Here is a 22,477-nt window from a genome sequence, read left to right as displayed (position 1 = left end):
GGATGGAGCGGCCAGGTTGGGAGCGGCTAGACAACAGGAAGTCATCTGGATAGAGAGGGAGAAAGTCTCCAGAGATGGTCTGAGAGGGGTCTGGAGAAGGGGATGGGATGGAGCGGCCAGGTTGTCGGAGCGGCCAGACAACAGGAAGTCATCTGGATAGAGAGGGGAGAAAGAGGTCAAGGCGTAGGGTAGTTCTATGTGAGTGAGACCAGTGGACTCAATAGGCTGAGTGAATGAGGAGCATCAACCTTTTTCCGCAGAGAAGGAGGAGGGAGAGGGTGGAGGATTAAGGAGGGAGGACAGGGTGGAAAAGAGTTTCCTAGGGTCAGAGGCAGACACATGACATTCAGAGTGGTAGAAAGTGGCTTTAGCAGCAGATACAGAGGAAGAGAAGGTAGAGAGGAGGGAGGGAAAGGATGATAGGTCCTCCAGAAGTTTAGTTTTCCTCCATTTTCTCTCAGCTTCCCGCAGCCCTGTTCTGTAAACTCGCAATGAGTCACTTAGCCACGAAGCAGGAGGGGAGGGCCGAGCCGGCCGGGAGGTAAGGGGACAGTGCGAGTCATAGGATGCAGAAAGGGAAGAGAGTAGAGTCGAAGAGGCAGAATCAGGAGACAATGAGGGAGAAGCATTTAGCAGAAGGGAGAGATGATTGGATAGAAGAGGAGATAGCAGGGGGGGAGAGAGAGAGAAGATTGCGACGACGCATGGCCATCTGGGTAGGAGCTGAGGGGCTTGGGTTGGAGGTAAGGGCGACAGACAAGGAAACAAAGTAGTGATCAGAGATCTGGATGGGGGTCACCGTGAGATTAGTAGGAGAACAGAGATCTGGAGGGAGGTTACAGTGAGATTAGTAGGAGAACAGAGATCTGGAGGGGGGTCACCGTGAGATTAGTAGGAGAACAGAGACCTGGAGGGAGGTTACAGTGAGATTAGTAGGAGAACAGAGACCTGGAGGGGTTTACAGTGAGATTAGTAGGAGAACAGAGATCTGGAGGGTTGCACGTTTAGTAGGAGAACAGAGTGAGATTAGTAGGAGAACAGAGACCTGGAGGGGGATACAGTGAACAGATTAGTAGGAGAACAGAGACCTGGAGGGGGTTACAGTGAGATTAGTAGGAGAACAGAGACCTGGAGGGGGTTACAGTGAGATTAGTAGGAGAACAGAGACCTGGAGGGGTTACAGTAGGAGAACAGAGACCTGGAGGGGGTAGAGATTAGTAGGAGAACAGAGACCTGGAGGGGGTTACAGTGAGATTAGTAGGAGAACAGAGACCTGGAGGGGGTTACAGTGAGATTAGTAGGAGAACAGAGACCTGGAGGGGGTTACAGTGAGATTAGTAGGAGAACAGAGACCTGGAGGGGGTTACAGTGAGATTAGTAGGAGAACAGAGACCTGGAGGGGGTTACAGTGAGATTAGTAGGAGAACAGAGACCTGGAGGGGGTTACAGTGAGATTAGTAGGAGAACAGAGACCTGGAGGGGGGGGAGGTTACAGTGAGATTAGTAGGAGAACAGAGACCTGGAGGGGGTCAGTGAGATTAGTAGGAGAACAGAGACCTGGAGGGGGTTACAGTGAGATTGGTAGGAGAACAGATACCTGGAGGGGGGGTGCAGTGAAATTAGTAGGAGAACAGAGACCTGGAGGGGGGTTACAGTGAGATTAGTAGGAAAACAGAGACCTGGAGGGGGTTACAGTGAGATTAGTAGGAGAACAGCCTCTAGTAAAGAGGAGGTCAACAGCTATCTGCAAATGATGAGCAGTTCACACACCATGTAGGCTACTGGGAGGACAGGCAGAACTGAAAGTAGATGGACCCAGCTAGCAGGAAGACAGGCAGAACTGAAAGTAGATGGACCCAGCTAGCAGGAAGACAGGCAGAACTGAAAGTAGATGGACCCAGCTAGCAGGAAGACAGGCAGAACTGAAAGCAGATGGACTCAGCTAGCAGGAAGACAGGCAGAACTGAAAGTAGATGGACCCAGCTAGCAGGAAGACAGGCAGAACTGAAAGCAGATGGACTCAGCTAGCAGGAAGACAGGCAGAACTGAAAGCAGATGGACTCAGCTAGCAGGAAGACAGTACTAGACCACAACATTATATTAATCACTCCTGGAGATATCCGGAGTCCTCTGGCTATAGAACAAATCAACCACAGCTAATGAAGTCACTGAAACCCTGAACAAGGAGTTTCAGTCAGTATTGGAATGGTTGGCCAGTAATAAACGGGTCCTGAACATCTCTAAAACTAAGAGCATTGTATTTGGTACAAATCATTCCTTAAGTTCTAGACCTCAGCTGAATCTGGTAATGAATGGTGTGGCCGTTGAACAAGTTGAGGAGACTAAATTACCTGGCGTTACCTTAGATTGTAAACTGTCATGGTCAAAACATATAGATTCAATGGTTGTAGAGACGGGGAGAGGTCTGTAATAAAGGGAGAGGTCTGTCTGTAATAAAAAATATGTTCTGCTGTTTTGACACCACACTCCACAGAGCAAGTCCTGCAGGCTCTAGTTTTGTCTTATCTTGATTATTGTCCAGTCATGTGGTCCAGTGCTGCTAAGAAAGACCTAGTTAATCTGCATCTGGTCCAGAACAGAGCCGCATGTCTTGCTTTTCATTGTAATCAGTGGGCGGATATAAATACTATGCAGTCAGTCTCTCTTGTCTAAGAGTTGAGGACAGACTGACTACATCACTTCTTCTTTTCGTAAGAAAAGTGATTGTGTTGAAAATTCCAAATGGTTTCCAAGGTCACCTGACACACAGCTCTGACACACAAACTCACCCCACCAGACATGCCACCAGGGGTCTTTTCATCGTCTCCAAATCCAGAACAAATTCAAGAAAGTATACAGTTACAGTATGAAGAGATGTTATTGCGTGGAACTTCCTTCCATCTCATATTACTCAAATGAGCAGCAAACCTGGTTTAAAAAACCCAGATAAATCAACACCTCTCCCCTATTTGACCTAGATAGTTTGATCTAGATAGTTTGATCTAGATAGTTTGATCTAGATAGTTTGACTTAGATAGTTTGATCTAGATAGTTTGATCTAGATAGTTTGATCTAGATAGTTTGACCTAGATAGTTTGATCTAGATAGTTTGACCTAGATAGTTTGATCTAGATAGTTTGATCTAGAAAGTTTGATCTTGATAGTTTGACCTCGATAGTTTGATCTAGATAGTTTGATCTAGATAGTTTGATCTAGATAGTCTGATCTAGATAGTTTGTGTGTATGTATTGATACGTAGGCTACGTGGGCCTTTTTTAAGTTCATGTAGTTCTGTCCTTGAGCTGTTCTTGTCTATTAATGTTCTGTATGATGTCACGGTTCATGGTTTGTGTTGGACCCCAGGAAGAGAAGCTGCTGCTTTCACAACAGTTAATGGGATCCTAATAAAATACCAATACCTCCTCTCCTCTCCCCCCCTCCTCTCCTCTCCTCTCCCCCTCTCCTCCCTCCCTCTCCCCCCTCTCCCCTCCCCCTCCTCTACCCCTCTCCTCTCCCCCTCCTCCTCCCCCTCCTTTCCTCCTCCCCCTCTCCTCCTCTCCCCCTCTCCTCCCCCTCCCTCTCCCTCCCTCCCCTCCTCCCCCTTCCTCCCCCCCTCTCCCCCTCATCTCCTCCCCCCTTCCTCTCCCTCTCCCTCTCCCCCTCCCCCTCCCTCTCCTCTCCTCCTCACCCCCATCCTCCTCTCCTCTCACCCCCTCCTCTCCTCTCCCCCTCCCTCTCTTCCTGCCCCCTCCTCTCCTCTCCCTCTCCCCCCCTCTCCTCTCCTCTCCCCCTCCTCCTCCTCCTCTCCCCTCTTTCTCCTCTCTACTCCACTGTTGCCTCAACTCTCTGTCCTCTACCCTCTCTCACCCCATCACTCCTCCTCTCCCTCTCTCTCACCCAATCTCTCCTCCTCTTGTGTCCTCTGAATAGGGGTCAGAGGTCAGGGGTAAAGGTAAACATGGAGGGTGAGTTAAACTCAACTCTGAGATTAGTAGTGGTGGCCAGAAGGAAGGGAGGGAGGCACCTGTTGTACATGTGGCTTTGAAGTGAAGAAGAAAGAGGACCTTTGACCTCGGGTCTAAAGTAGTGCACTAAATAGGAAATATGGTACCGTTTCGGACACAGACATGGAGAGAGTAATTGTGTGATGGAGTCCGCCAGCAGCACCAATGAACTGTATAGCCTCAGTAGAACCAGCTGAAAGCTACATTACTATATTATTGGAATTTAGTGAACCCCGCCAGCACACTTCATTACCCACAATTCAAAACGCATTAACTGTGAAATTAAATGGATCCGCTCAATGGCTTCCCTTCCCTCCCAGATACGGTGTTGTAACATGGACAGTGTGATAGAGAGAGGACAAGTACCCTTGGATGTTGACTGATGGAAACGCGTTAGTAATGATTAACATGTTGACTGTTGCTGGATGGAAGGTCCTTTTACGTTGTTCACAAAGGGGCGGCAGGTTAGCCTAGTGGTTAGTCCACTATGTAGGGAATAGGGCTCTGGTTAACAGTAGTTCACTATATAGGGAATAGGGCTCTGGTCAACAGTAGTCCACTATGTAGGGAATATGGCTCTGGATAAGAGTAGTCCACTATGTAGGGAATAGGGCTCTGGTCAACAGTAGTCCACTATGTAGGGAATAGGGCTCTGGATAAGAGTAGTCCACTATGTAGGGAATAGGGCTCTGGTCAACAGTAGTCCACTATGTAGGGAATAGGGCTCTGGTCAACAGTAGTCCACTATATAGGGAATAGGGCTCTGGTCAACAGTAGTCCACTATATAGGGAATAGGGCTCTGGTCAACAGTAGTCCACTATATAGGGAATAGGGCTCTGGTCAACAGTAGTCCACTATGTAGGGAATAGGGCTCTGGATGTAGTCCATATGTAGGGAATAGGGCTCTGGTCAGTAGTCCACTATGTAGGGAATAGGGCTCTGGTCAACAGTAGTCCACTATGTAGGGAATAGGGCTCTGGTCAACAGTAGTCCACTATATAGGAATAGGGCTCTGGTTAACAGTAGTCCACTATGTAGGGAATAGGGCTCTGGATAAGAGTAGTCCACTATATAGGGAATAGGGCTCTGGTCAACAGTAGTCCACTATATAGGGAATAGGGCTCTGGTTAACAGTAGTCCACTATGTAGGGAATAGGGCTCTGGTCTACAGTAGTCCACTATATAGGGAATAGGGCCCTGGTCAACAGTAGTCCAATATAGGGAATAGGGCCCTGGTCAACAGTAGTCCACTATATAGGGAATAGGGCTCTGGTTAACAGTAGTCCACTATATAGGGAATAGGGCTCTGGTCAACAGTAGTCCACTATATAGGGAATAGGGCTCTGGTCAACAGTAGTCCACTATGTAGGGAATAGGGCTCTGGTCAACAGTAGTCCACTATATAGGGAATAGGGTGCCATTTGGGACTCATCCATACACATAGGAACTGTCCTCCAGCTTTCTTTACCCCACAGAATGGGACACAGTCTTTTATTTAGTTTTAATGTAGTAGTGACTGTGTTATGTGATTTTGAAGATGCGTAGAAGGTGTACGCAGAACAGAGATGCTGAGAGACTGTGTTATGTGGTACTATACCTTGTGATTTTGAAGATGCGTAGAAGGCGTATGCAGAACAGAGATGCCTAGTGACTGTGTTATGTGGTACTATACCTTGTGATTTTGAAGATGCGTAGAAGGCGTACGCAGCGCAGCACAGAGATGCCTAGCGGGGACATGATCTTGGTCTCCACCAGAATGGTCTCCAGGATGCCTCCACACACCACGAAGCTGTCAAAGCGGTTGAACAGAGACACGAAGTAGGCCTGTAGACCCAGGCTGTACATCTTTAACAGCATCTCCCCTGTAAACAATGCCAGCAGGACCTTGTTGGCTATGTCTGAGGAGAGAGAGAGAGAGAGAGAGAGAGAGAGAGAGAGAGAGAGAGAGAGAGAGAGAGAGAGAGGGGGAGAGGGGAGAAAGGGGGAGAGAGAGAGAGAGAGAGAGAGAGAGAGGAGAGAGGGCAGAGAGGAGAGAGAGAGAGAGGGAGAGAAAGGGAGAGAGAGAGAGAGAGAGAGAGGGAGAGGGGAGAGAGAGAGAGAGAAAGAGAGAGAGAGAGGGAGTGAGAGAGAGTGAGAGAGAGAGAGAGAGGGGAGAGAGGGGAGAGAGAGAGGGGGGGGGAGAGAGAGAGGGAGAGAGACAGAGAGAGAGAGAGAGAGAGAGAGAGAGAGAGAGAGAGAGAGAGAGAAAGGGGGGAGAGAGAGGGAGAGAGGGTGGTGAGGGTATATAACTTAAAGTAACTGTCCAGTATTTACAGATTTATATGAAATATGACCGAGAATTGAGTGAAATAAGGTCATCAAGTTCGTTATGAAGCCGCTTTTCTGTGTTGGAATTGTGTGGCCGTACCCCAACAACAGAATGGTGTGGGCGTACCCCAACAACAGAATGGTGTGGGCGTACCCCAACAACAGAATGGTGTGGGCGTATACTGGTCATTACAAGTATTAACGCAAGTAGACCGCTGATTGGCCAGCTCATCCTCCTATAGCAAGCACTTTTGAAACGGCCTGTTTGAGACATACAGTAAGTTTGAGGTAATTTTTTTAAAGGTGTTTTTTTTATTTTGTCGAATTTATGCTTTAGCATTTTTCTTCAAAGTAGCCACCCTTTGTCTTGACAGCTTTGCACACTCTTGGCATTCTCTCAACCAGCTTCATGAGGAATGTTTTTCCAACAGTCTTGAAGGAGTTCCCACATATGCTTAGCACTTATTGGCTGCTTTTCCTTCATTCTGCGGTCCAACTCATCCCAAACCATTTCAATTGGGTTGAGGTCGGATGATTGTGGAGGCCAGGTCATCTGATGCAGCACTCCATGGTCCTTGGTCAAATAGCCCTTACTCAGCCTGGAGGTGTGTTGGGTCATTGTCCTGTTGAAAAATGAATAATAGTCACACTAAGCGCAAACCAGATAGGATGGCATATCGCTGCAGAATGCGGTGGTAGCTATGCTGGTTAAGTGTGCCTTGAAATATAAATAAATCACAGACAGTGTCACCAGCAAAGCACCCTCACACCATCACACCTCCTCCATGCTTCACGGTGGGAACCACACATGCAGAGATCATCCGTCTCACAAAGACATGGTGGTTGGAACAAAAAATCTCAAATTTAGACCAAAGGACAGATTTCCAACGGTCTAATGTCCATTACTCGTGTTTCTTGGCCCAAGCAAGTCTCTTCTTCCTATTGGTGTCCTTCAGTAGTGGTTTCTTTGCAGCAATTTGACCATGAAGGCCTGATTCAAGTTGATGTTGAGATATGTCTGTTACTTGAACCCTGTGAGGTGCAATTCATTATTTCTGAGGCTGGTAAATCTAATGAACTAACTCTCTGCAGCAGAGGTGACTCTGGGTCTTCCTTTCCTGTGGCGGTCCTCATGACGGCCAGTTAACTCTAATGAACTAACTCTCTGCAGCAGAGGTGACTCTGGGTCTTCTATTCCTGTGGCGGTCCTCATGACGGCCAGTTAACTCTAATGAACTAACTCTCTGCAGCAGAGGTGACTCTGGGTCTTCCTTTCCTGTGGCGGTCCTCATGACGGCCAGTTAACTCTAATGAACTAACTCTCTGCAGCAGAGGTGACTCTGGGTCTTCTAACTTTCCTGTGGCGGTCCTCATGACGGCCAGTTAACTCTAATGAACTAACTCTCTGCAGCAGAGGTGACTCTGGGTCTTCCTTTCCTGTGGCGGTCCTCATGACGGCCAGTTAACTCTAATGAACTAACTCTCTGCAGCAGAGGTGACTCTGGGTGGGTCTTGACGGCCAGTTAACTATTCCTGCAGCAGAGGTGACTCTGGGTGGCGGTCCTCATGACGGCCAGTTAACTCTAATGAACTAACTCTCTGCAGCAGAGGTGACTCTGGGTCTTCCTTTCCTGTTCGGTCCTCATGGACTTGGTCTTTTACCAAATGAACTATCTTCTGTTAACAGAGGTGACACTAATGAACTAACTCTCTGCAGCAGAGGTGACTCTGGGTCTTCTATTCCTGTGGCGGTCCTCATGACGGCCAGTTAACTCTAATGAACTAACTCTCTGCAGCAGAGGTGACTCTGGGTCTTCCTTTCCTGTGGCGGTCCTCATGACGGCCAGTTAACTCTAATGAACTAACTCTCTGCAGCAGAGGTGACTCTGGGTCTTCTATTCCTGTGGCGGTCCTCATGACGGCCAGTTAACTCTAAGGAACTAACTCTCTGCAGCAGAGGTGACTCTGAGTCTTCCTTTCCTGTGGCGGTCCTCATGACGGCCAGTTTCATCAGAGCGATTGATGGTTTTTGCCACTGCACTTGAAGAAACTTTCAAAGGTCTTGAAATGTTCCGTATTGACTGACCTTCATGTCTTAAAGTAATGATGGACAGTCATTTCTCTTTGCTTCTTTGAGCTGTTCTTGCCATAATATGGACTTGGTCTTTTACCAAATAGGGCTATCTTCTGTATACCACCCCTACCTTGTCACAACACAACTGATTGGCTCAAACACATTAAGAAGGAAATAAATTCCACAAATTAACTTTGAACAAGGCACACCTGTTCATTGAAATGTATTCCAGGTGACTACCTCATGAAGTCGGTTGAGAGAATGCCAAGAGTGTGCAAAGCTGTCATCAAGGCAAAGAGTGGCTACTTTGAAGAGTCTCAAATCTAAAATATATTTTCATTTGTTTAACACTTTGTTGGGTTACTACATGATTCCATATGTGTTATTTAATAGTTTTGATGTCTTCAACATTATTCTACAATGCAGAAAACAGTAAAAAAGAAAAACCCTTGAATGAGTAGGTGTGTCCAAACTTTTGACTGGTCCTGTATATGTTTATATTTGTCATATTTTTTCCTCCCCAACTTCACCTTGTCTCATCGCTACAACTCCCCAACGGGTTCGGGAGAGCCGAAGGTGGAGTCAAGCGTCCTACGAAAACATGACCCGCCAAACCTTCACTTCTTAACACCCACTGCTTAACCCGGAAGCCAGCTGCACCAATGTGTCGGAGGAGACAACGCTCAACTGGCAACCGGGGTCAGCCTGCAGAAACCCGGCTCGCCACAAGGGGTCGCTAGAGCGTGATGAGTTACGTAAAGCCCCCCCCGGCCAAACCCTACCCTAACCCAGACAATGCTGGGCCAATGGGACTCCCGGCCATGGCCGGTTATGGCACAGCCCGGGAATGAACCCGGGTCTGTAGTAACGCCTCTAGCAGTGCGATACGGTGCTTTAGACCGCTGCACCACTCAGGAGGCCCAGGATATTAACTTTTAAAAGTGAGATTTTCACTGTAAAATTACTTTAGGATTAGTGAGGTGCAGAGACCAACAGTTTATTGGATAAAGGAGAGAGCTGAATAGAAGGAGGGAATAAAGGAGAAAGACTAAACAACAGAGATTATTTAATAAAGATATTTTGGCTACTCTGAGGAGAGAGGAGGAGAAAGACTAAACAACAGAGATGATTTAATAAAGATATTTAGGCTATTCTGAGGAGAGAGGAGGAGAAAGACTAAACAACAGAGATGATTTAATAAAGATATTTTGGCTACTCTGAGGAGAGAGGAGGAGAAAGACTAAACAACAGAGATGATTTAATAAAGATATTTTGGCTACTCTGAGGAGAGAGGAGGAGAAAGACTAAACAACAGAGATGATTTAATAAAGATATTTTGGCTACTCTGAGGAGAGAGGAAGAGAAAGACGAAACAACAGAGATGATTTAATAAAGATATTTTGGCTACTCTGAGGAGAGAGGAGGAGAAAGACTAAACAACAGAGGTGATTTAATAAAGATATTTTGGCTACTCTGAGGAGAGAGGAGGAGAAAGACTAAACAACAGAGATGAATTAATAAAGATATTTTGGCTATTCTGAGGAGAGAGGAGGAGAAAGACTAAACAACAGAGATTATTTAATAAAGATATTTTGGCTACTCTGAGGAGAGAGGAGGAGAAAGACTAAACAACAGAGATGATTTAATAAAGATATTTTGGCTACTCTGAGGAGAGAGGAGGAGAAAGACTAAACAACAGAGGTGATTTAATAAAGATATTTTGGCTACTCTGAGGAGAGAGGAGGAGAAAGACTAAATAACAGAGATGATTTAATAAAGATATTTTGGCTACTCTGAGGAGAGAGGAGGAGAAAGACTAAACAACAGAGATTATTTACTAGAGATATTTTGGCTATTCTGAGGAGAGAGGAGGAGAAAGACTAAACAACTGAGATTATTTAATAAAGATATTTTGGCTACTCTGAGGAGAGAAGAAGAGAAATTACAACATAAAGAATTGAACAACAAATCTGTGAAGAATGTGAGTTGGTGAGCAGTGTTGTTAGCAGGATAATAACACCAGTTCAGAAGTAACACAAACATACCTCTGAACCATCATGGCTCCCTCCACTCGTGTTTGTGAATAAGAATATTTTATATACATGATGTGACAGATGCTATTCTGTGTTGTTGTCTCTGTACCTTGGGGAACCAGGATGTACCAATGGCAGCAAACTCTTTGTGTCTCAGTCAGGAGAAATAAACTTCTGTTATTGAGTTGTTTTAAGATAAGTGATTGTATTATAGTACTATATGTACCAGATAATGTACAATACACTATGGTGCTGAGATAATGAAATAAAATGTACTGGAACTTGAGCTGCTGTTGATGTGTCAGTACCTTGGGCCTCTGTGAGCCAGTCAGCCTGTTTATGGTGCTCTGAAGGTGGTATTGATGTGTCAGTACCTTGGGCCTCTGTGAGCCAGTCAGCCTGTTTATGGTGCTCTGAAGGTGGTATTGATGTGTCAGTACCTTGGGCCTCTGTGAGCCAGTCAGCCTGTTTATGGTGCTCTGAAGGTGGTATTGATGTGTCAGTACCTTGGGCCTCTGTGGGCCAGTCAGCCTGTTTATGGTGCTCTGAAGGTGGTATTGATGTGTCAGTACCTTGGGCCTCTGTGAGCCAGTCAGCCTGTTTATGGTGCTCTGAAGGTGGTATTGATGTGTCAGTACCTTGGGCCTCTGTGAGCCAGTCAGCCTGTTTATGGTGCTCTGAAGGTGGTATTGATGTGTCAGTACCTTGGGCCTCTGTGAGCCAGTCAGCCTGTTTATGGTGCTCTGAAGGTGGTATTGATGTGTCAGTACCTTGGGCCTCTGTGAGCCAGTCAGCCTGTTTATGGTGCTCTGAAGGTGGTATTGATGTGTCAGTACCTTGGGCCTCTGTGAGCCAGTCAGCCTGTTTATGGTGCTCTGAAGGTGGTATTGATGTGTCAGTACCTTGGGCCTCTGTGAGCCAGTCAGCCTGTTTATGGTGCTCTGAAGGTGGTATTGATGTGTGAGTACCTTGGGCCTCTGTGAGCCAGTCAGCCTGTTTATGGTGCTCTGAAGGTGGTATTGATGTGTGAGTACCTTGGGCCTCTGTGAGCCAGTCAGCCTGTTTATGGTGCTCTGAAGGTGGTATTGATGTGTCAGTACCTTGGGCCTCTGTGAGCCAGTCAGCCTGTTTATGGTGCTCTGAAGGTGGTATTGATGTGTCAGTACCTTGGGCCTCTGTGAGCCAGTCAGCCTGTTTATGGTGCTCTGAAGCGATGGTTAGAGTGTTGAGGAAGACCAGGAAGATCACCAGCCAATAGAACACGCTGGATTTGACCCCCGCTCGACACTTACGACGACACAGACGGTTCCACCGCCGCGAGTACCGACTGTAGAGAGAGAGAGAGAGAGAGAGAGAGAGAGAGAGGGAGAGAGAGAGAGAGACAGAGACAGAGACAGAGAGAGAGAGAGAGAGGGAGGGAGAGAGAGAGAGAGACAGAGAGAGAGAGAGGAGAAAGACAGAGGGGGGGAAGAGGAAGAGAGGAGGAAGAGGACAGGAAGAAGAGAGGAAGGGAAGAGGAGGGAAGAGGAGAGGAAGAAGAGATGAAGAAGAGATGAAGAGGAGAGGAAGAGGAGAGGAAGAAGAGAGGAAGAGGAGAGGAAGAAGAGAGGAAGGGAAGAGGAGAGGAAGAGGAGAGGAAGAGGAGAGGATGAGGAGAGGAACAAGAGATGAAGAGGAGAGGAAGAAGAGCAATATTTTCTCAGTTTCAGTAACTGAACCAATGATCATGACATGCAGCAGTGCAGCAGGCTGGAGAACGTTGTACTGTGTCCTGAAACAGAGCAGGGAGTCAGTCTCTCAGGGGGGGAGGAGGAGTAGAGAGGAGAGGAGATGTGAAGGGGACATTAGGCTGCGGTTCAACGAGGACCAACAGGTGGTTCAGAGCCCACTGTCCTGACATGATTCATAAGAGTCTGTAGAGCATTCATGTTACACCAGAGATAGATAACATAACAGCAATGGACAGAAAAACACTGGCTACATCCCACATGGTACCCTATTCCCTATGTAGGGCACTACTTTTGACCAGGGCCCATAAAAGTAGTGCACTATGTAGGGAATAGGGTGCCATTTGGGACACAACACTGAAAACAATAACAGGCTATCTGAGTAGTGTCTGGCAAAGGACCAATAGGGACCTCACCTGGAAGATAAATGAATTGTCATTAATTCTATCACGCATTCTATTGGCTCCGCAACTTCAGCTTTTCTTTATTCTGGAACCTTCCCTGATTGTGATTGTCATGGAAACTACAGGTACATGATTCTGTTTCGGCATGTCATGGCACACATTGATAGAGGAACAAGGAACAAGGTGAACATCACATGGGACACAAAAAATGTGTTAAACAAATCTAAATATATTTTAGATTCTTCAAAGTAGCCACCCTTTGCCTTGATGGCAGCTTTGCACACGCTTGGCATTCTCTCAACCAGCTTCACCTGGAATGCTTTTCCAACAGTCTTGAAGGAGTTCACACATATGCTGAGCACTTGTTGGCTGCTTTTCCTTCACTCTGAGGTCTAACTCATCCCAAACCATCTCAATTGGGTTGAGGTCAGGTGATTGTGGAGGCCAGGTCATCTGATGCAGCACTCCATCACTCTCCTTCTTGGTCAAATAGCCCTTCCACAGCCTGGAGTTGTGTTGAGTCATTGTCCTGTTGAAAATCAAATTATAGTCCCACTAAGCGCAAACCAGATAGGATGGTGTACCACTGCAGAATGTTGTGGTGTCTTGAATTATAAATACATCATTGACAGTGTCACCAGCAATGCACCCCCACACCATCACACCTCCTCCATGCTTCATGGTGGGAACCACACATGCAGAGATCATCCGTCTCACAAAGAAACAGTGGTTGGAACCAACAATCTCAAAATTGGACTCATCAGACCAAAGGACAGATTTCCACCAGTCTAATGTCCATTGCTCGTGTTTCTTGGCCCAAGCAGGTCTCTTCTTCTTATTGGTGTCCTTTAGTAGTGGTTTCTTTGAAGCAATTCAAACATGAAGGCCTGATTCACGCAGTCTCCTCTGAACAGTTGATGTTGAAATGTGTCTGTTACTTGAACTATGTGAAGCATTTAGTTGGGCTACAATTTCTGAGGCTGGTAACTGGGACTTCCTTTCCTGTGGCGGTCCTTATTAGAGCCAGTTTTATCATAGTGCTTGATGTTTTTTGCGACTGCACTTGAAGAAACTTTCAAAGTTCTTGAAATGTTCCGTATTGACTGACCTTCATGTCTTAAAGTAATGATGGACTGTCGTTTCTCTTTGCTTATTTGAGCTGTTCTTGCCATAATATGGATTTGGTCTGTTACCAAATAGGGCTCTCTTCTGTATACCACCCCTACCTTGTCACAACACAACTGATTGGCACATTAAGAAGGAAAGAAATTCCACAAATTAACTTTGAACAAGGCACACCTGTTAAATTAAATGCATTCCAGGTGACTACCTCATGAAGCTGGTTGAGAGAATGCCAAGAGTGTGCAAGCTGTCAAGGCTTCTCAAATATAAAATCTGTTTTAATTTTTTAACACTTTTTTGGTTACTATATGATTCCATGTGTCTTATTTCATAGTTTTGATATCTTCACTATTATTCTACAATGTAGAAAATAGTAAAAATAAAGAAAAACCCTTGAATGAGTAGGTGTGTCCAAACTTTTGACTGGTACAGCACGCACGCACGCACGCGCACGCACACACACACACACACACACACACACACACACACACACACACACACACACACACACACACACACACACACACACACACACACACACACACACACACACACACACACACACACACACACACACACACACACACACACACACACACAGGTCCATCCAGCAGCCAGAAGGGATGAAAGAAGGAGAGAAAGAGAGAAAGAGAGAAAGAGAGAGAAAGAGAGAAAGAGAGAAAGAGAGAGAAAGAGAGAAAGAGAAAAAGAGAGAAAGAAAGAGAGAAAGAAAGAGAATGAAAGGAGTCAGCGATGTGATGACATCACATGTACTAACCTGAACTTGGATTTGGAGATTCTATTTCTGGAAGGAAAAACAGAATGGATTATACATACAGAACATACTGAACAAACATAACGAAGCACAAGACAACATGACAACATGGACCACAGGTGTCTCAGGGACGAAGAGGGGAGGAGAGGAGAGGTGAGAAAGAGGGAGGAGAGGAGAGGTGAGAAAGAGGGAGGAGAGTAGAGGTGAGGAGGGAAGAGAGTAGAGGTGAGGAGGGAGGAGAGGTGAGAAAGAGGGAGGAGAGTAGAGGTGAGGAGGGAGGAGAGGTGAGGTGAGGAGGGAGGAGAGGTGAGAAGATGAGAGGAGGTCTTTATAGATTCCTTTCTATCTTGGTCTGGTCAGGTCCTGGCAGATTCAGCTACTGTTGGTACTATCACCATGTGTTACCAGATTCAGCTACTGTTGGTACTATCACCATGTGTTACCAGATTCAGCTACTGTTGGTACTATCACCATGTGTTACCAGATTCAGCTACTGTTGGTACTATCACCATGTGTTACCAGATTCAGCTACTGTTGGTACTATCACCATGTGTTACCAGATTCAGCTACTGTTGGTACTATCACCATGTGTTACCAGATTCAGCTACTGTTGGTACTATCACCATGTGTTACCAGAGATCCTGATGGTGGTGATTTGGCACATATAGTTCACTACTATATGCAAGCTCTGGTCTAAAGTAGTGCACTATATAGGGAATAGGGCTCTGGTCTAAAGTAGTGCACTATATAGGGAATTGGGCTCTGGTCTAAAGTAGTGCACTATATAGAGAATAGGGCTCTGGTCTAAAGTAGTGCACTATATAGGGAATGGGGCTCTGGTCTAAAGTAGTGCACTATATAGGGAATAGGGCTCTGGTCAACAGTAGTGTATTATATAGGGAACAGGGCTCTGGTCAACAGTAGTGCACTATATAGGGAATAGGGCCCTGGTCTAAAGTAGTGCACTATATAGGGAATAGGGCCCTGGTCTAAAGTAGTCCACTATATAGGGAATAGGGCAGCATTTTAGACCAGCCTAGTTGTTTCTGTCTCAACAGCAATGTCAGTGTGTGTAATAATAGCATAATGTTGTGTTTTAGTGGGACTGGACAGGGACAGATCTCGTCATGTGTTCTGTGGCCTTCAGACAGATCAGTTGGCACCATCTCTGACTCTAACATAAACATGCTGAAGAGGCATTATGGGAATAGATATCCTCCACCAGGGCCATTGATGACCATTTCTGAAAGAGCATCTGTGTGTGAATGGTATTACAGTCCTGGCGCACTGAACAGCATACACTCATCTAAACTACCCAGAGGCCTGCTAGCTGAACAGCATACGCTCATCTAAACTACCCAGAGGCCTGCTAGCTGAACAGTATACGCTCATCTAAACTACCCAGAGGCCTGCTAGCTGAACAGTATACGCTCATCTAAACTACCCAGAGGCCTGCTAGCTGAACAGCATACGCTCATCTAAACTACCCAGAGGCCTGCTAGCTGAACAGTATAGGCTCATCTAAACTACCCAGAGGCCTGCTAGCTGAACAGCATACACTCATCTAAACTACCCAGAGGCCTGCTAGCTGAACAGCATACACTCATCTAAACTACCCAGAGGCCTGCTAGCTGAACAGCATACGCTCATCTAAACTACCCAGAGGCCTGCTATCAGCATAAACTACTAAACTACCCAGAGGCCTGCTAGCTGAACAGCATACGCTCATCTAAACTACCCAGAGGCCTGCATGAACAGTATACATCTAAACGCCTAAACTACCCAGAGGCCTGCTAGCTGAACAGTATACGCTCATCTAAACTACCCAGAGGCCTGCTAGCTGAACAGTATACGCTCATCTAAACTACCCAGAGGCCTGCTAGCTGAACAGTATACACTCATCTAAACTACCCAGAGGCCTGCTAGCTGAACAGCTGAACAGCAGCTGAACAGTATACGCTCATCTAAATCTAAACCCAGAGGCCTGCTAGCTGAACAGTATACCCTCATCTAAACTACCCAGAGGCCTGCTAGCTGAACAGTATACACTCATCTAAACTACCCAGAGGCCTGCTAGCTGAACAGTATACGCTCATCTAAACTACCCAGAGGCCTGCTAGCTGAACAGTATACGCTCTAAACTATCTAAACAGCATACCCATCTAAACTACCCAGAGGCCTGCTAGCTGAACAGTATACGCTCATCTAAACTACCCAGAGGCCTGCAGAACAGTATACACTCATCTAAACTACCCAGAGGCCTGCTAGCTGAACAGCATACGCTCATCTAAACTACCCAGAGGCCTGCTAGCTGAACAGTATACGCTCATCTAAACTACCCAGAGGCCTGCTAGCTGAACAGTATACGCTCATCTAAACTACCCAGAGGCCTGCTAGCTGAACAGTATACACTCATCTAAACTACCCAGAGGCCTGCTAGCTGAACAGAGACAAGCATCAGTTGTGTGTGTGTGTGGGTGGGTGGGTGGGTGGGTGGGTGTGTGTGTGTGTATGTGTGTGTGTGTGTGTGTGTGTGACCCCTCCCACACCTCCTTCCTGGTAACACTGTCTGAGATCTGAGCCCTCCCACACCTCCTTCTTTACAGGGATGTACAGTACATTGACATGTTATTGACAGTGAAGCTGTCTAACCCTGCGGCTTGTATACACAGTGACAAATGATCTGAGGCACAGAGTCAAGATGTGGAGTCTATGGTGTCTGACACTGATGGCTCTAGTCTACCTGCTGTGTGCTGTGTGTCTGAGCCTTGGGCCACAAGAACAACAACAACAATAACAACAACGATGGTAGAATCAGATAGACACAGAGTGAAAACAGAGAACGACATAGTGCCAGCACGATGGGTCTACAGCATAGAAATAGAATCAATAGAGAGAAAATCTACCATCCGACCACAGAGCTCTAATGATCTACTGTCTGTCTGATAACAGTGTGGAAGCCTTGATTCTGTAGTCTTGGTCATTCTAATACTATGGGCAGCAGAAAATATGTATGATATGTAGTTCACCTGAGTGTGTGTGTGTGTGTGTGTGTTTAAAAATAATAAAACATCTAAATCACATGTTATTGGTCACATACACGTGTTTAGCAGATGTTAAAGCGAGTGGAGTGAAATGCTTCTAGATCCGACAGTGCAGCAATATCTAACATGTCATCCAGCAGTACTAGAAGCAAGGCAGCCCTCTCTGTCGGCGCCATTTTACAATGTGTGTGTATGTTGTGTGTGTATGTGTGTGTGTGTGTGTGTGTGTGTGCGTGCGTGCGTCTTCATAAAGTGTGTGTGTCTCAGCAGTTGTTATGAATGAGAGAATGTGAAGAGCAGCGCCAGGGGAAGTTAACCAGGGAAGTAAAAGAAGAAGAAGAAGAAGAAGAAAATGAAGAAGAAGAAAACGAAGAAGAAGAAGGGGAAAAAAATTAAGAAGAAGAAGAAAATGAAGAAGAAGAAGAAAATGAAGAAGAAGAAGAAAATGAAGAAGAAGAAGGGGAAAAAATGAAGAAGAAGAAAATAAAGAAGAAGAAGGAGAGAGACCGCTTAAATAAAGGTGTGAATAGAGGCATGAGTGAATCATCCCTTCATCGCAGCTCCTGGAGGAGAGAAGAGGAGGAACACGCTTCAACAGCAACAAAGGAGAGAAAGGAGAGAAAGGAGAGAAAGGATAGAAAGGAGAGGAAGGAGAGAAATGAGAGAAAGGAGAGGAAGGAGAGAAAGGAGAGAAAGGAGAGAAAGGAGAGGAAGGAGAGAAAGGAGAGAAAGGAGAGGAAGGAGAGAAAGGAGAGAAAGGAGAGGAAGGAGAGAAAGGAGAGAAAGGAGAGAAAGGAGAGAAAGGAGAGGAAGGAGAGAAAGGAGAGAAAGGAGAGGAAGGAGAGAAAGGAGAGAAAGGAGAGGAAGGAGAGGAAGGAGAGAAATGAGAGAAAGGAGAGGAAGGAGAGAAAGGAGAGAAAGGAGAGGAAGGAGAGGAAGGAGAGAAAGGAGAGAAAGGAGAGGAAGGAGAGAAAGGAGAGGAAGGAGAGGAAGGAGAGAAAGGAGAGAAAGGAGAGGAAGGAGAGAAAGGAGAGGAAGGAGAGAAAGTGGGGGAAACAGAAGAGACAGAATAAAGGATAAACGTTGGAGAGGAAATGATAAATAGCGTAGATCACTGAGAGAGGAGAGGAAATGATGAAAAGCGTAGATCACTGAGAGAGGAGAGGAAATGATAAATACTGTAGATCACTGAGAGAGGAGAGGAAATGATAAATAGCGTAGATCACTGAGAGAGGAGAGGAAATGATAAATAGCGTAGATCACTGAGAGAGGAGAGGAAATGATAAATACAGTAGATCACTGAGAGAGGAGAGGAAATTATAAATACCGTAGATCACTGAGAGAGGAGAGGAAATGATAAATAGCGTAGATCACTGAGAGAGGAGAGGAAGTGACGTCAAAGTAAAGACAGGAGAATTTGCAGGTGAAGGAAACGTTTCATGTCAAAGTGAAGGACAGGTGGAAAATCAACAAGAGAGTTGTGGAGAAAATCAATCAGATGTTCCAAGGAGGAGAGGAGAGAAATAAGAGCTTTAAATAGCTGCAGGTGAGGCAGGGACAGGAAGGATAAAATTGAGGGGGAGGAAGGGACAGGAGAGATGAGGGGGAAGGGGGAGGACGGGTAAGGGAGGGGGAGGAAGGGGGAGGAAGGGGGAGGGAGGGGGGAAACTGTAAGGGACTGGGAGGAAGGGGGAGGGACTGGGAGGAAGGGGAAGGGAGGGGAAGGAATTGTTAAGGGAGGGAGAGGAGGTGGTGGAAGGGTAAGGGAGGGCGAGTGCAGGTTTGAGGTAGGGTGAGTGTGACTAAGGGGAAATGGGGGTTAGCTAATAGGTGAGACGGGAGACTGTAAGTGTAAAAAGGGTGAGGGTGGGTTGAGGTACTTACGCTAGCCGGGTACAGCAGGTCTCTCCCTCCATATCTCCTGCTGGAGTGGCGTCAGTGTTCACCGACTCATTCTCACTGGCCGGCATGCTCACTGGGGAACACACGGACAGGTAGAGGGGAAGAAGGAAGGAGAAATGAATCAGGAGGAAGGACTGTTGACATATCCCTCATCACAGGCTGGTTATTACTGTTACCCTTCTGTATCACAGGCTGGTTATTACTGTTACCCTTCTGTATCACAGGCTGGTTATTACTGTTACCCTTCTGCATCACAGGCTGGTTATTACTGTTACCCTTCTCTATCACAGGCTGGTTATTACTGTTACCCTTCTGTATCACAGGCTGGTTATTACTGTTACCCTTCTGTATCACAGGCTGGTTATTACTGTTACCCTTCTGTATCACAGGCTGGTTATTACTGTTACCCTTCTCTATCACAGGCTGGTTATTACTGTTACCCTTCTGTATCACAGGCTGGTTATTACTGTTACCCTTCTGTATCACAGGCTGGTTATTACTGTTACCCTTCTCTATCACAGGCTGGTTATTACTGTTACCCTTCTGTATCACAGGCTGGTTATTACTGTTACCCTTATGCATCACAGGCTGGTTATTACTGTCACCCTTCTCTATCACAGGCTGGTTATTACTGTTACCCTTCTGTATGACAGGCGGGTTATTACTGTTACCCTTCTCTATCACAGGCTGGTTATTACTGTTACCCTTCTCTATCACAGGCTGGTTATTACTGTTACCCTTCTGTATCACAGGCTGGTTATTACTGTTACCCTTCTGTATCACAGGCTGGTTATTACTGTTACCCTTCTCTATCACAGGCTGGTTATTACTGTTACCCTTCTGCTATCACAGGCTGGTTATTACTGTTACCCTTCTGTATCACAGGCTGGTTATTACTGTTACCCTTCTCTATCACAGGCTGGTTATTACTGTTACCCTTCTGCATCACAGGCTGGTTATTACTGTTACCCTTCTCTATCACAGGCTGGTTATTACTGTTACCCTTCTGCATCACAGGCTGGTTATTACTGTTACCCTTCTCTATCACAGGCTGGTTATTACTGTTACCCTTCTCTATCACAGGCTGGTTATTACTGTTACCCTTCTCTATCACAGGCTGGTTATTACTGTTACCCTTCTCTATCACAGGCTGGTTATTACTGTTACCCTTCTCTATCACAGGCTGGTTATTACTGTTACCCTTCTCTGGTTATCACAGGCTGGTTATTACTGTTACCCTTCTCTATCACAGGCTGGTTATTACTGTTATCTTTACAGGCTGGTTATTACTGTTACCCTTCTCTATCACAGGCTGGTTATTACTGTTACCCTTCTCTATCACAGGCTGGTTATTACTGTTACCCTTCTCTATCACAGGCTGGTTATTACTGTTACCCTTCTCTATCACAGGCTGGTTATTACTGTTACCCTTCTCTATCACAGGCTGGTTATTACTGTTACCCTTCTCTATCACAGGCTGGTTATTACTGTTACCCTTCTCTATCACAGGCTGGTTATTACTGTTACCCTTCTCTATCACAGGCTGGTTATTACTGTTACCCTTCTCTATCACAGGCTGGTTATTACTGTTACCCTTCTCTATCACAGGCTGGTTATTACTGTTACCCTTCTCTATCACAGGCTGGTTATTACTGTTACCCTTCTCTATCACAGGCTGGTTATTACTGTTACCCTTCTCATCACAGGCTGGTTATTACTGTTACCCTTCTCTATCACAGGCTGGTTATTACTGTTACCCTTCTCTATCACAGGCTGGTTATTACTGTTACCCTTCTCTATCACAGGCTGGTTATTACTGTTACCCTTCTGCATCACAGGGCTGGTTATTACTGTTACCCTTCTCTATCACAGGCTGGTTATTACTGTTACCCTTCTCTATCACAGGCTGGTTATTACTGTTACCCTTCTCTATTACTGTTACATCACAGGCTGGTTATTACTGTTACCCTTCTCTATCACAGGCTGGTTATTACTGTTACCCTTCTCTATCACAGGCTGGTTATTACTGTTACCCTTCTCTATCACAGGCTGGTTATTACTGTTACCCTTCTCTATCACAGGCTGGTTATTACTGTTACCCTTCTCTATCACAGGCTGGTTATTACTGTTACCCTTCTCTATCACAGGCTGGTTATTACTGTTACCCTTCTCTATCACAGGCTGGTTATTACTGTTACCCTTCTCTATCACAGGCTGGTTATTACTGTTACCCTTCTCTATCACAGGCTGGTTATTACTGTTACCCTTCTCTATCACAGGCTGGTTATTACTGTTACCCTTCTCTATCACAGGCTGGTTATTACTGTTACCCTTCTCTATCACAGGCTGGTTATTACTGTTACCCTTCTCTATCACAGGCTGGTTATTACTGTTACCCTTCTATATCACAGGCTGGTTATTACTGTTACCCTTCTCTATCACAGGCTGGTTATTACTGTTACCCTTCTCTATCACAGGCTGGTTATTACTGTTACCCTTCTGCATCACAGGCTGGTTATTACTGTTACCCTTCTCTATCACAGGCTGGTTATTACTGTTACCCTTCTCTATCACAGGCTGGTTATTACTGTTACCCTTCTCTATCACAGGCTGGTTATTACTGTTATCACCTTCTTCTCTATCACAGGCTGGTTATTACTGTTACCCTTCTCTATCACAGGCTGGTTATTACTGTTACCCTTCTCTATCACAGGCTGGTTATTACTGTTACCCTTCTCTATCACAGGCTGGTTATTACTGTTACCCTTCTCTATCACAGGCTGGTTATTACTGTTACCCTTCTCTATCACAGGCTGGTTATTACTGTTACCCTTCTCTCACATCACTCTATCACAGGCTGGTTATTACTGTTACCCTTCTCTATCACAGGCTGGTTATTACTGTTACCCTTCTCTATCACAGGCTGGTTATTACTGGTCACAGGCTATTACTGTTACCCTTCTGCATCACAGGCTGGTTATTACTGTTACCCTTCTCTATCACAGGCTGGTTATTACTGTTACCCTTCTCTATCACAGGCTGGTTATTACTTACCCTTCTCTATCACAGGCTGGTTATTACTGT

At 45.8% G+C, this 22,477-nt stretch overlaps 1 protein-coding gene across 1 annotated transcript in view; it reads right to left on the bottom strand.

Moving 5' to 3' along the window:
* Nucleotides 1-5,850, bottom strand: part of LOC135531141 (voltage-dependent L-type calcium channel subunit alpha-1C-like) — a 73,653-nt gene extending 67,803 nt beyond the window's left edge. The window contains exon 1 of the mRNA XM_064959255.1: nucleotides 5,678-5,850. Within this exon, the coding sequence (XP_064815327.1) occupies nucleotides 5,678-5,850 (173 nt within the window). The remainder of the gene's footprint in view (nucleotides 1-5,677) is intronic.
* Nucleotides 5,851-22,477: the final 16,627 nt, after the last annotated feature.

Source organism: Oncorhynchus masou, unplaced genomic scaffold (genome assembly GCF_036934945.1).
Source record: "Oncorhynchus masou masou isolate Uvic2021 unplaced genomic scaffold, UVic_Omas_1.1 unplaced_scaffold_1527, whole genome shotgun sequence".
In the NCBI taxonomy this organism is placed as follows: domain Eukaryota; kingdom Metazoa; phylum Chordata; class Actinopteri; order Salmoniformes; family Salmonidae; genus Oncorhynchus; species Oncorhynchus masou.
This window is presented reverse-complemented; position numbering and strand designations above follow the sequence as displayed.